Raw genomic sequence first — 15,386 nt, 5'->3', positions numbered from 1 at the left:
ACATATCTGACAGATATTTTTATTGATTTAACAGCCAGCAGACAGTCAGCGACAACAGAAAGAAAAAAGGATGTGTGTGTTTTTAGATTCCTGCTTTTAGTACCAGTATGCTGGTGGGTATAACTTTTTCTTTCAGAGCGAGCACAGGCACACACTCTCGCGCAACATTTTGTCAGATCTCAGTTCTTGTGAAGTGCAACGCTCCGATTCTTTTGTATTTCACTGATTTGGTGGTGTTCCACTCAGCAAGCAATCACATTCATTGTAAGACCCGAATACACTTAATAAATGCTGAAATCGCTGGTTTTGCAGTCCTTCTAGATACATTTAAAGGAAATAAAAAAAAACCTTCATTGCATTTAAAGATGAGGACTAGACGTGCACTATGCCTGTTTTCTCCTCAAATTATTGCTCACATTATCTTTCCAGCACACATGCGAAACAAAGCACGTACCTTTCTGTTAAAAAAGCAGATCTGGAAAAGGAGGCATCTTGCCAGAGAAGTGAAAACATTTAAGAGGTCACATTGTCTTGAAAGACAGGAGCTTCCAAAAGTGTGTCTGTAAGGAGCTCCCTCACTCTGTTTCTAGGCAGCTCATCCCCTGTCATATTTTAATGACAGTGATAATGAGAGCAGTACAAGGACCAGTCCAGTTGCCTGTCTGCCCCAGGCCTTGCTGTTTCCTGGCTTTCTTTATCTAATAAATCTCTAGTGCTGGTGGTAATGGAGCCCTGTCATGTGTGCCACCTGTCTTAGGTGAACCCTGCTGGTCCCTAGCTGAAGTGACAGCCCCTTTCTTGAACGCGGTCGTCTTCTGCAACGTCCCTGCCATCATCTGTCTTGCAGAAATAACTATCTAGACAAGGCGATTTTCTTTCTCATCTGCTGGTTGATGGGATAAAAGAATACAGATGCCTATCTGTTAAGGCCCCATTTTAAAAATTGCGTGTGCAGCAAAGTACATTCCGGGGTGTATTGAACTTGAGGCAAGTGGGTGATGATTTGCTTATGGGTCTGCGGACATGTTTACTGTACTGCTTCTGAAGAAACTCCAGATCTGCTTTGAAGCACTAGTGCCTGCTGGCCCAGCCTAGCTGCAACCCTTCACTTACACAATGGCAATGTATTGTGTTGACTAGAAATGCAATTTCCTTACCTTTTTGTATGTTTTCCTTGAGTAGCTCCACTACCAGTGTTTCAATTAGAAAGTTGTGATTGCGTAATTAAGGTCTGTTATCTGGGCTGTGCACTGTGAGCATTTCAGCTCAGCAAGGGAACTAGATGCACTTTACTTTGTTTTTACCTTTGTCACAGTGACACCAGGCCCTGCGGGATTTGTGTTTTTCTTCCTACTAATTTTGATACTCACCCCCCTGCCACACAGATGTACAGTATGTAGCCAGTCTGGAATTAAAGCAAATAATAAAATTATGTTTTTTAATGTAATTGTTGGCCTTGAGTTCCATCAAATCATGACTAAATGCGTTATCTGCTGAGCAGGATACGGTTGATGTTTTTGATTTTAAAAATACACTTACTGATCGTAATTCCATCAGGGGGCCTGATGTAGAAAAAGCCCTATCTTGCAGTGTTGTTTTTTTAACATTGTTAAATTATTTTAATGCAAATATTTGCATGTAGACAAGTGGAAATTCAGGAAAGAATGCTTTGCTTGTATAGCTTAGTGGATATTGGATGCAAATATGAATATTGAAAGCCACACAAACAGTATTGCTTTCGGCAGGTCTGGAATAAGTCTCATCTATGAATGATGACAAATGGTTAATTACTTCTCTTTGAGAACATCAACATCTTTTCATCAAATGAAGCGGATTGACCAGAAATAAAAGTATTGTAGATGACCCCCTTCAGTGAAGCAGTCTTTATTTACACACGGCTCTCTGCTGGTTTGCAAGCCACACACACACTCCTGATACAGCTGTTTACATTTTTCTGGCTTCTCCCAGGCAGCAGTAAATGTGCTGCCTTACAAATATCAGGTATTATGTCCACTTAGATTATGAAACGGCAGGTTTGCATGCTGTTCGAAGCTGACAGCACATCTGTTTCATCAAGAGAGACTGATACTGGCATCTAGGACACACATCTCGTGGTGGAAGTGTGAGATAAAGGGAAGCCGCTGAGATGTCGATTTCTTTTCAGAGCTACTACCTGTTTTAACCCTCTCCTCACCACCTCCCTCCGGGAAGGAGCTCAACACATTCCCCCACACGTACCCCTATCTTTGTAATCCCAGTTTGTGACTGCACTTGCAGAACATTGAGGAGGTCCACCAGCAGCTGTGTCTGCTGGAACAGGGGATTCAGAAATCCAGGCTTTGTGTTTTAAGAAATGGAGAGAAATGGTGTTACTGTATGTCTGTCTACTGTGCAACATCAGAAACAGCATTTCAGATAGAGGATTTAATCCTGATTTTATTATTTGGGCACTTCCCCCCAAAAAATGAGTTCTGTTATTTTCTCATGTTATACTTTCTCATTTCAATTAATGAAATTGAAATGAAAGAAAGGGTTCACTTTCCGATGTTTGCAGGGGAACAGAGTACAGTCTGATCTTTAATGGTTTTGTGTGCTCAAGATGGACAAAATTGATGAATTCTATATCTCACTCAGTCTGGCAGGCAAGAACCATTTTCCCTTTCTGCACGCTATATGTACAGTATTTATATATGTTTTAGGAATTAATTAATAATTCATTCAAACCTACACATTGTTTTAACTCAGTTTTGCACTGCTGATGTCAAATGACGTCATTAGTCTGGTGGTGTTATTCAGTAGTTTCTATCAGAATGTATTAATCCGTCTTTGCTGTGTAATGTTGTGATTCCCAGAAGCTGTTCACTGATGTATTTCTTGACGTAAGATATCAAATAAAATTATTCTACATGTAGTCGAGTGGCACACAAATGGATTTCACCGTGAAAAGGTGTGGAACGTTGCCAGTCTTGAGTCAGCGGACCATACCGTTTTAATCCTGTTTAGTCTCTCTCCATAATTTCAAAATTACATCAGGGGAAATTGCTAGACAAAGTCAAGTCTTGAGACGACTAGAACCTTCGCCCGTCTGTGGTATCGAGATCGTTGCTGGTTTGTTTTTTTCTAATACAAGACACAAATGAAGTGAGATCGAGAGAGAGATGGATGTGTAGAAGGGATCCTGGTTGTTGTTGTTTTTTTTGCTTCTTCTCTCTGGCTGTCTGTCACTGCGCGCTCGGCTCCTAAGATTTAGTACAACATGGACCGTGACAACATGACATGTCATCTCCACTTACATTTCTGCGCGGCATGCTGAGAGAACTTTCACCGCTATCGTCAGCCCAACTTCTGTGAGCAGAGCCTCTCGCTCTCGCGCATCTCGGCAATAACTCACACACAATCTGAAATACAAAGGCCCGTGCGTGGGTCCCGTGGTAGGAGAGAGAATGCATCAGCAGCGGACAGATGCTTTATCGTGTAACTGAGTGAGAGCAAGTCTTCGCTCCTGTACATGCATCTGATAAAGTTTTCTGTTGTGAATCGCAAAATCTCTGGGTCTTTTTGTACGCGATTCCATTTTCACCAACGTCCCTGCAGTCCCGGGTTTGTTAATTCTTTTTTTTTTCTGGGACGCGCAGTGTTTTCTTTTTGGTTGGAAAATTCCCGACAAACCTTTGACCACTATCTTCTGCTCCTGTACTAAAATCGTGAAAAAAGGAGACTGTAATTGGAAGATGGATAGAGCAGCTCACCAGAAGTATATGACAAAAAGACGTAGAGGAGTTATTAATGCAAAATTGAGGTTAAATTATGGGGAAATCTGTTGTTGCTCAAGTATTCCAAATAATTCCCATTTTCATGCTTAACGTAAACAAATTGCACACTTGTCTGGCAGAGCAGTAAGGTGCAGACTAAAAATATGAAGTGTGCCGCAGCATACCGAGACTCATACCTGGTGAAATGTTTTAGCTTCAATGAAAACAAAGAAGGTTACAAAAGAGAGGAGGCCATGTGGTTAGTAGATAATTGATCCAAGGATGTCATTCAGTCGTTTCTTAGAGAAACCAGAATATAAGCTCCAATGTCAAGGCTTGGTACAGTAGCTTGTTCCATACTCCCGCAACCCTTTGGGTAAAGACCCACCTTTTGTTCTCAGTTTTAAATGCACTTGCACATAGTTCCCACTTGTGCCTTGTTACAGAAGGGGTTTTAATGATGTATTACACAGGGAAGGCCAGTTTCAGGCTCTGTTGCTGTGACGGTGGTCATACGCTCTTCTGTGTACCACAGTGTTTTTTCCTCATTGCCTCTTCTTTGTGGTTCCTTGTGAGGGTTGCATGGAAGCCCAATACCTGTGCATGTTTTTCTGAGAAAGCTTATATTGCATCAGGGTGAAAGGAACACAACAGGAGCTGCCAAAATCTAAAAATAAGGTCACATTGCATTCTTCACCCTGTATGGCTCAGAATGGATTTCAGAAAGTACAGGGAACATGTAGAATTTGCCTTATTTTTCTACTGTTTGTCACAAAACCTTTGGATCTGGAACGATGAATAGTGTCTAATTTGTTTTTAGGTAAACTGTTTTAAAAAATGCTTATGAAACAGCAATTTGTGTATACCTGCAGTAATGCAGTTGTAATATACTAGGGTATAAAAGCATATTTACATGCAGTTATTATTGCTAAATCATAAATATTTCTGACTTCCATGTTTTTACCTCTCACTATTCATTTACTAACAAAAGATAATAAATACCTCTACATCTAAATCCAGTCAAAACAGAAAATGATTCACCCAATTTCAGTCCCCAGGTGTCTGTGGACAGTAATTCCACAGGAGGATTAATGGTTTCATACAGCATTTTAAGGGCCAGTCTGTCAGTGTTGTATGTTTGTAGTATCTGGGAAGTTTACAGTTTACATTGTGACAATGTTATCAAAAACAGCGGACTTGCTCCTTTTTTAACACTTTCTAGTTTTTCAAAGCATTTCCCACAAGGAAAATACTGGCTGTTTGTAAGCATCATTAAACGTATTCTAATATAATTCCTCACTCGTGCTTTTCCTCTTTGTGCTTATTTATTATGTTGGAATGCGTACATGCAGGCCTAATCAGTGTTTTCTGTTACTTGCCCTGAGTTAAATCCGTTAACTGGCATCTACTCTTGGAAGATCCTCTCTGGTCAAACAGCCCTTGGGTATCAAGGGAAATTAAAGAGAATCACCAATGCGAATGTTTTTTACTGATTGGCAGAATTAGCTGATTCTTGTTTGAGAAGGGCATAACGAGCTGCTAGTGTCTCTGTTAGTAAAATTGTTTTTTTACAACACAAGTTGCTGTATAGTTTGATTCATTTTAGAGGCTAGTGGTGTAGAAGGGGTTTGTAAAAAGCACCAGTTTTCATGAATATTGTATGGCGGTTAGGTGGAGCCTAATTTATTATTGATTCCATCCATTTAACCACTTTAGAACCATATTGCACTTGCATTTACTGTTTCCATGTGTATAACTAGTTTACCTCTTGACTTTAATCTGACCATACAACCAGATGGATCAGTAGGTATATACATTCATTCTTATTGCAGTTCCTGCTTCATGCGCGTATCTCTTTGCATTCTTAGTAATATTTCTATGACGTACAAAAAAGACAGATTTGTTTAGTACAATTAAGAAATTGTAAGTGTCTTTAGATAAAGTCTTGGCTGGTTTTCTCTTTTATTACCACAGACACCAGCATATTGTAACTGTATTGCTACAGCTAACCATTTATTCTTGCTGACTTTTATTATATCTTTCTTTTTCAGTCCAGTGAAGGGTATTATCTGTCATGGTCAGGATATGGATATTTCAACTCTCTAATTGTAAATGTATGTCCCCTGCCTGGACTATTGACAAAAGTTCCAAGGAATCATTAGTTGCTTCACGCAAAACATTCACAGTTCCAGACAGATGACTTCTAGGCCTGAAAAACTATTGCACATACTCTAACAGCAGCCTCGTCTATTCTTGTTTTTCAGCATACGTGCCAGAGGAGGAGCTCAAGGCCGCAGAGGCTGATGAAGACAACCTGCAGGACGATGGGCTGTCCCTAGACGCCCAGGACAACGAGTTTCTGTGCACCGAGGAGGAGGAGAGCAAAGATGCCCCCAGCTATCAGAACTCCCCCCTCAGCACTGCAACCAATCAGGATGCAGGGTATGCGTCACCCCTCAGCGACACCAGCGACAGGCTGGCAGACTTCAAGAGCACTTCCTCGAGAGACGGCCAGGAAAAGGAAGAGGCTGCCGGCTCTGAAAATGGTCTGTCCACACAGGACAGCCTGGCACAGATGAAAGCCGTCTATGCAAACTTGATCTCGGATTCCTCCTGGTCCAGCATTGCCAGGGATATAATGAAAACCAAGCCTGTGAGTGCCAGCACCAGTAGCAATGGGAGCAGCCATAATGGTAGCAACAACACCACGAGCAACAGCACGACCAATGGAGGAGGGATAGCTTATGACTGGCATCAAGCTGCGCTGGCTAAAACCTTGCAGCAGACCCCTTACAGCCTCCTGCCAGAGCCCAGCCTGTTTAGTACAGTGCAGCTCTACAGGCAGAACAGCAAGTTGTATGGCTCAGTGTTCACTGGCGCCAGTAAGTTCCGCTGCAAAGACTGCAGCGCAGCTTACGATACACTTGTGGGCCTCACAGTGCACATGAACGAGACGGGACACTATAGGGACGACAACAAAGACAAAGAGGAGGACAGCAGCAAGAAGTGGTCGAAGCCCAGAAAACGCTCCTTGATGGAGATGGAAGGGAAAGAGGATGCGCAGAAAGTGCTCAAGTGCATGTACTGTGGGCACTCCTTTGAGTCCTTGCAAGACCTGAGTGTCCACATGATCAAAACCAAGCATTACCAGAAAGTGCCTCTTAAAGAACCCGTGCCAGCTCTAGCCTCCAAGCTGGTTCCCTCTACCAAAAAACGAGCACTTCAGGACTTGGTCTCTCCCTGTTCCCCAGAGTCTATAAGTAGCACACCTGGTGTTCCCATGGGTGAGCCAACGAAAGACCAGAAAACCGCTAATCCATATGTGACACCAAACAACCGCTACGGCTATCAGAATGGAGCCAGCTACACTTGGCAGTTCGAAGCCCGCAAGGCCCAAATTCTGAAGTGCATGGAATGTGGCAGTTCCCATGACACTCTTCAGCAGTTGACAGCTCACATGATGGTCACAGGACATTTTCTTAAAGTGACCAACTCGGCTTCAAAAAAGGGGAAGCAACTGGTCTTTGACCCAGTGGTGGAAGAGAAGATTCAATCCATCCCTCTGCCACCCACCACTACAAGGCTGCCCGTGTCCAATATCAAGTCCCAACCAGGATCCCCGGCTCATTCTTCTGGTTCTGAGGAGAAAAAAGACATGGAAGAGGACAAGATGGAGGTCACCGAACCAGAGAAGAAAATCAAAGAGGAAAAAGAAGATCCAGGTGAGAAAACTGAGACAAACACGCCATACAAGTATCTCAGAGAAGAAGATTTAGAAGAGACTCCCAAGGGGGGGATAGACATCCTTAAATCCCTGGAAAACACAGTCTCCAGCGCGATCAGCAAAGCCCAGAATGGAACGCCAACCTGGGGTGGATATCCCAGCATCCATGCTGCTTACCAGCTGCAGGGGTCAGTGAAATCGGCCCTGCCCAATGTGCAGAGCGTCCAAGTGCAGCCATCCTACACCAACAGTATAAAAACACAAACACTGTCATCTGATCAGTCGTCTACAGTGATCCATTCCCCTGGGAGCACCTCTCCCCCTGTCCACAAAAGCAATGTCTCGGCCATGGAGGAGCTGGTAGAGAAAGTGACAGGTAAAATCAATGTGAAGAAGGAGGAGAGGCCTGTGGAAAAATGCAAGCAGGCCCCGGTGAAGCCATCATCCCCCACCTCCAAAGAGAACAAAGATTCTCCCAAGCCTGACGACCTCAGCTGCAAGGCAGCAAAGAAAAACAGTGTTGTGGAAGCAGAGCCTGCGAAGATGCAGAAGGAGGAAAATCACATAAAAAATGTTACAGATGCCCTCAAACCACCAGTCAGCAATGGTTGTAACACTTTGGGAATCATTACCGACCACTCACCAGAACAGCCTTTCGTTAACCCTCTTAGCGCATTGCAATCTATTATGAACACTCATTTAGGCAAAGCATCAAAGCCGGTAAGCCCCGTCTTGGACCCCTTGGCAATGTTGTATAAAATTAGTAACAGCATGTTAGAGAAGCCGATTTACCCCCCAACTCAGGTCAAGCAAGCAGAGTCCATCAACAGGTATTACTATGAAAATAATGACCAGCCTATGGACTTGACAAAATCCAAAAACAGCAATGGTAATACCCGTACCACCACCGCCAACAACACCGCCAACAACAGCAGCAGCAGACCCATCATGTCCACTTTGTCAGAATCCGTTTCATCTCCACTGAGGGAGAATGCGCTGATGGACATCTCCGACATGGTAAAGAACCTCACAGGGCGCCTGACTCCCAAGTCGTCAACGCCCTCGTCCGTTTCAGAGAAGTCGGACGCCGATGGCAGCACATTTGAGGACACCTTGGAGGAGCTGTCCCCAGTGCAGAAGCGAAAGGGCCGGCAGTCGAACTGGAACCCCCAGCACCTCCTAATTCTGCAGGCTCAGTTTGCCTCCAGTCTGAGGGAAACCCCTGAGGGGAAATACATCATGACTGACCTCGGCCCACAGGAACGGGTGCACATATGCAAGTTCACAGGTCTGTCCATGACCACCATCAGCCACTGGCTGGCCAACGTGAAGTACCAGCTGAGGCGGACAGGTGGAACCAAATTCCTCAAGAACATAGATTCAGGCCAGCCAGTGTTCCTTTGTAACGACTGTGCCTCTCAGTTCAGGACTCCCTCTACCTACATTAACCACTTAGAATCTCATTTAGGCTTCAGCTTGAAGGACCTGTCCAAGCTCTCGATAGATCACATACGGGAGCAGCAGGCTGTCTCAAAGGTGATAACCGACAAGACGTTCGGCACACTCGGGCTGGCGGAGGATGAATCCAGCTCCCTTTTCCAGTGCAAGCTGTGCAATCGAACTTTCGCCAGCAAGCACGCAGTCAAACTGCACCTTAGCAAAACTCATGGCAAGTCACCAGAGGACCATCTGGTGTACGTCTCTGAACTAGAGAAGCTAGAGAAGCAGTAAAGTCCAGGTGAGCAGCTGTGTAACTGACCAGAGAATCATTGCACTAAATCTAATCACAGTACTGCACTAGGCCTGACCTGAGCCTTCGAAATCAGTCTTACTTATGTGTAAAACTGCCTAACTGGACCATGTCTTTTCTAACACTTATTTTGTAATGTATTTATATGCTATTTGTCTGACCTGTGCATGTCTTTTTGTGAATCAAGGATTAACACTTGTTTTCATTCTGTTTTTGCTTTTCAACAAATAAAAAATACAACTACTGTTTCTCTTCAGGCCACAGCTGTGGCCACAATGCGAAACCTACAGTATGTCAAATCCTAATTGATATGAAGATGCTAAAGTAAAACAAAAAGGAATGGGTGAGCCCTTTTCGAGACTGAAGTAGCATTTCTGCACCTTAAGAAAAATGTAAAACTTTATTTTATAAAGAATACCAGTATTTTTATTTTTTCTGCATTGCGCAAATTCAGATTGATTATAATGATCACTTACTTTTTGACTTTGAATTCTTCAAAGGATTTCTTCTCAATGGTCTAAATAAAATCTTCAGTTCTGAAGGCATCTGCAAGTCACCTTTGTAAGTGTACAATATAAAATAATTTAATCCGCAGGCAAACAGAGGGGAAATAAATTGCAGCTTTTGGCAAAAAAAAAGTAGAAGTGTGCAGGTTTGTTTTACAACATTCAAGATTTCTCTTCCTTGTAAAATATCAATTTATAGTAATTTACAAATATAAGCTTTGGTAAAAGTTTATCTTTATATAGTGTGCAGCTTAAATTTCAACTTGTCAAAAAAATAATTCCATGTAAATTCAGCAACAGTGTATAAAACTACATATCTTGCCATTGCAACAGTTCAACTTTCTTTGTACTTTCAGACTGTGTGCATTCTTTAACTTTTATATTGTCATTTTATATATAAAAAACAAAAACAAATTCTGTATATATATACTGTAGAGCCATGTTTTTTGTTGTTTTTTTTAAAATAAAATCTAGTTCCTCCAGCTTGGTTTACAAAATAACTATGCGTGCATCTGTTTGGGTGCATGTTATTACGTGACAATAAGCAATGCACAATGAATTATACATTTCAATGTTTTATCATGAATTATGTAAAAAAAAATTGGCTCGCACAATAAACCTGATGTTTTTTTTTTCTCAATTGTAAAATAAACCCTAAAACAGTTCTTGGTTAACAGTCATTGTTTTCTTATTTTCAATGTAAAATATTTTTTTTAAATGATGAAGGTTGGAACCCTGTGCTTTTCACTGCAGTGGGGTTAAATATTAAAAAGAAGTGAATCCTTTTGGGGTATGTTTACAGGCAGGGCACATATTGACAGCACCTGATACAGAAAGCCCTTTCTTAGCCAGGTATGTTGCTTTTTGTTTATCACCTGCACTAGCAAGTGAAATGAAACAAATTTCTCTTCTGCCTCTTTTATCTTGCAATAGTTATACTGCATAACAGTACCTTTTGGTCACCTTTGGGTACTAGATTCCAAATCACAGGGTTTTGGGATCAAATCCTGGATTTGTTGCTATTGTACTCTCAAGCAAGCTTTTTAAATTGACTGTACTGTCCCTCAGTACTGTACAGTAAATCCCTTGCTATATAAAAGGTTTTCTGGGTCATCATTGTAAAGGAGAATTTTTAATTAAACAGTATATACTAAAACAATCCTAGTATCACTGTTCTGAAAAGAAATTAAGACAATGTATCACTCTGATTACTGGTAAAAACACTTTCTTTAGATATCATGCTATGAAAGAGGATGTCCCTATCTCTGGCTCTCATTATGCTAGAAAGCATAAAAAGGTGTGTTCAACAGTCCTTCAGATTTCCATTATAACTGACTGGTAGGGAGAAACCACGTGCAAAACTGTAATAGTTTATCCTGTATTCACTAAGAAAATAATATGCAGATTAACGTGCGCTAGTATGTAATTTGCATATCACCACTGCATGTGAATCAATCTGCCATTTGCAGACAGAAATACAGAAATACTCAAGGGCGCTGTACGACGGTGCACGCCTTGAGTGCGTGTTGCCTTCAGAATCCGCAAAGGCATTGACAAAGTCAAAACCGCGGATTTCTTCAGAATCGGTGAAACCTCAATGAGAGGACACTGCATGAAAGTGCAATTCAAACAGAGAGTAAGAGGCACAGCAGGTTGTGAGAGTGTGGAACAAGCTACCCAAGCACGAAGTTGAGGCTGATACCCTAGCTTTTTTCAGTAAACAAACACTAAATACCAAACAAGCAAGACAGAGTGAAGGGGCTGTTCTCATTTTTGACCTTTCCAATGTTCTTGGTAACCAGGGGTTGTGCCGATTGCCACGTTCACTACCAGCCTCTAGTGAGGAAGCTGATGATGCCGCTCAGATTGTTCTCTGTGTTGACAGGGTCACCACGTGCCTTGTGGAAACGCTGCGGACTTCGGTACTGTAGAACATGGGCTTTGTCTTTTTGGTTTTAACTCAGAAATAACTAAGACACCTCTGACATAAAACAAGAGAAAGGAAGGCATATTCAGTTTACTGGGATTTCTCTCCTTTCCCATTACAGATTTGAAGGCACCTTCCTTTCCCCTTTGTGTGCTCCGCACAGTACAGTAAATACATGCTCGCCTGCTAGACATGATTCCTGGAAAGCATTAGATTCAGAAGGGAATGACAACATACAGTACAACAAGACAACAGTGTAAAACTTACTTGTGAAGAAGAATCCCACTCTTTGTCTCACACAAAAGCCCAGAAAACTGTATACAAGGTGTAGAAAATGTTAAATTATTGTGGCATTACAGTACCACAGATTCTAGTACCTGCTACATCATCTGCTACAGTATTTGAATGAAAAACATATAAACCTTGAATACCTTGAAAATTGACAACTGACAACTTCATACTGTTCTTTTACTGTTACACATGGATATAACAGTAAATTAAAAAATATATATATACACTTTAATTCAATGTCCATTTCATATCTACTTTTTTTGTGAGAAATGGAGCACGTGGTGTAATTTAGCTGTGATGAAAAGGAAATAGAAAGGACCAGTTCCAAGATGAGAAATCTTAAACCTGAACCATAACCCGGACAAACTGAAAGTGTTTCTTGCCTGTGGCCGTAAACAAAACTAGAAACTAGAGGGTCTGTTACAGCACACCAAAAGTGAAAATACAGAAAATGAGTCTTATCTTCACAGAAACCCCCTAAAATAATGTTTTATTTAAAAATAAATGCCAATAGTTAACAGAAGCCCTGAGTGTGAGGGAGCCCTTTCTATGATATGGATATTTGCTTTGAGAAATATGGCAGCTTTCACACATATAAACAGGAGTGTTGTATAGCGTTTGTAGAGTATATGTAGCATTGTTAGGCTCTGGCTTCGTCATGTCCCTGCATTGGACAAAGTGTTAAGAAAATGGATGGATGTAGCGTTGCACCACAGAGAACCTGTATGTAACGGGTATCTGTGCCCCGCCGTTGATGTACAACAGTGTGATGTGAAACTGATGATCCCAAACAAAGTCTGTGGAGAGGCGTGTGTTGCCCTGAAGAGACAGATCTGCACCATGGAGCAGAGAAAGTAACTGTTACTAGAACCCTTATATTGTGAGTAAATATTAGCAAATCTACAAATATTTGAACAGCTTTGCCTCATATCATTCAGTCATGCTCACTCTTTCAATAATGTTGCATCTCAAGTTTTATTTCCAGATGTTTTGCGAAAGATAATCTTTTAAATGGAATTAGATTGCTTTTTACTGCGCGTTAACGCTTAGTCCGGGTTCATTCATTTATCGGAGGCAGGTTTATTTTTGAGTCAAGCATAACACGCTCCATTGTTACTTGTATATATCCCCCTTCTTTGAAACATAGAATCATTAGAATGTTTAATGTATGGAGCTGGAATGTAGTTCCATAACTAGTATAACTAGTTCCATAAGTAGAATAGAAGAGTACAATAGAATAAAATACAATATACCAGATAGTGCACGTGAGCTGCCAAACTACAAGACAAAATGTCACAAAAGACATCAGAGGAACTTGCTGTTCTTTGTGCTGTCCCCTTAGTTCTGTGACACCAGACCACATCCCCCTTTCCCACACCCAACCATGAGGTTGGGGTTACTTTGTTTCTTGATCTTGCCACACACAAAAATGCATGAAACAATCTGTAGTAAATTACTGTTGCATACCACACTTCTTTTCAGGGGGAATCATTTACATGCGTTGGAGGTCTCTAACGGTATCTGTTATACCGTGTGTGATGATTTGAAAGTGATGGTAATTGTCCTGCATGTTAGGTTGGGGGTGCTGCTGAAGATGTGCTCAATATGCGACAACACATTGCCATCTATTAGTGAATGATATCCCAGAACCCCACAAGATTAGATGTAAAATGTAGCCATCTGCTCCTATCACAAGAGGGAGGGCTGTGAGGATCATACTGACACAGGTGTGTCACACTACATTCCTGCACAGCAAGGGTGATGAAGAAAGGTCTGAGTGTGCTCTCCTTTTTTTACTCCACCTCTGATCTTAATTACACAAACAATGTGAATATGAGGAAAAAGATGTCCTGTTTTATGTTGGAATTAGCTACCAAGTGAAACACAGCTGTAAATGTCTGGTCCTCAAAGACAAGAGACTGGGCCAGAGCTCTCTATATTGACTTAGACTGTCAGAAGCCACTGATGGGGCTTTTCTCATGGCTTTGTCCTGCAGAGACGCACAGTCACTTGACTTGTTCATCACACCTGCTCATTGTGTTCCAAATTCAGATCTAGGTCCCGCTCAGCAGTCAGCAGAAACCTTATTTTTACCACTCCTGAGCAGACGTGGTCTGTATTAATATACCTAGGGATGCTGACAGCCATGAACTACATAGAAGTGATGATTATATTTAGCATTTTGTAATGTGAATAAGAACAGAATATTAGCTTGGTTGGTTGTTAATGACTGATCCATGGCTCTCATCCAGTAAAGTCTTAAAAGAAACTAAGGTATTGGCTACAGCAATGTGGATAGGTAGTTTGTACCAGACTCTTTTAACCCTTTGTGTAAAAATGTCTGCCTGTGTTCAGTTTTAAATACACTGGCACATAGTATCCCCCTAGAATTATGATTTTTAACAGCACTGTTTGCTGATAATAATAATATCTTCACACAGTGTCTTGAATGTTACTGGGGTTGTATTAATCACCAAAAATTAATGGACAGGAAACATAAGTAACTTAAAATGTCAGTTTAAGGCTTCATGGATGTTTCTGAAATAAGAACTTTTTGAAAATAAGAGCAAAAATATTGTCTGGAATCTTATAAGGAGATTATGCCATCATTCTTAAAATCATGCCATTATCACATTTTGGAGAATTCATGTAGGTAAGGGGATATTGTTTTTCTAGCTCAGCTCTAGCTGAGAGTGAGAGCCAAAAAATGCCAGTCTATGAGTTAGAAAATAAGTGTCATTATTGTTCATGGAGCCTCATGTGTTAGGCTTGTGACTAGTCTGTGTTCGTCAGTCTTGAATGAGTCTGTGTAGCGCTGGGAAGTGATTTCTAAGGGATTTACTCCTGATTATCTAGTACAAAAGTGAGGACAGGATGCAGATAGCAATTACTTGACAAATGTTGCACTTAAGGAGCACTGAAAAAAAATCACTAACCTTGCAAATTGGATTTGTCAGGGTAGCTCATGATTTGAAGAAATTAAGGAAAAAAATTGATTTGATCTCCCTTGGACAGAGAGCAGACCTTGAATTCAAGATTCCACTAGGGGCAGTTGACTAGGTCTTCCTGAAGTTGTAGTCATTGCTTAAATGCCAAACGTTAACAATGGCTCCAGATCTTTCATCACTAATCCAGTTCTCAGGTGTGTAAACCTCCAGGAGGGCTGCGGATGGTCCTTTCAGGTAGGTTGAATTGTTTGCGACTAGATGCCTTTTTATTTTATTTTTGATTTTAGGGAAATTTGTCATATGGACTTTTTATTTTGATTCGTGTATCATTTACTGAATAGAAATTGAAAGAGTATTTTTTATACCTTAAGTAAGCCACTATGTTCACTGTGTTATTAATAATAGAAAGTCCAAAATCTTTTTTACACAGACACAGATTTAATTATTATAAAAATGTCAACGTAAATTTTGACCTTCACTTCTTTTGT

General features: G+C 41.2%; 1 protein-coding gene across 3 annotated transcripts in view; it reads left to right on the top strand.

The window, feature by feature from the left end:
• Positions 1-10,406, top strand: part of tshz1 (teashirt zinc finger homeobox 1) — a 41,957-nt gene extending 31,551 nt beyond the window's left edge. For 2 of the 3 annotated variants that reach the window (XM_088601289.1, XM_088601288.1), the window contains exon 3: positions 6,017-10,406. In XM_088601289.1, coding sequence (XP_088457415.1) covers positions 6,017-9,207 — 3,191 coding nt within the window. In that variant the 3' untranslated portion in view covers positions 9,208-10,406. Of the gene's footprint in view, positions 1,191-6,016 lie in introns of those variants that run through there. The other variant, XR_015925696.1, reaches the window with a different exon arrangement.
• Positions 10,407-15,386: the final 4,980 nt, after the last annotated feature.

Source organism: Lepisosteus platostomus, chromosome 12, assembly GCF_059453375.1.
Source record: "Lepisosteus platostomus isolate fLepPlt1 chromosome 12, fLepPlt1.hap1, whole genome shotgun sequence".
Classification (NCBI taxonomy): Eukaryota; Metazoa; Chordata; class Actinopteri; order Semionotiformes; family Lepisosteidae; genus Lepisosteus; species Lepisosteus platostomus.
The sequence above is the reverse complement of the archived record's forward strand: the minus strand, read 5'-3'. Positions and strand labels throughout refer to the sequence as shown.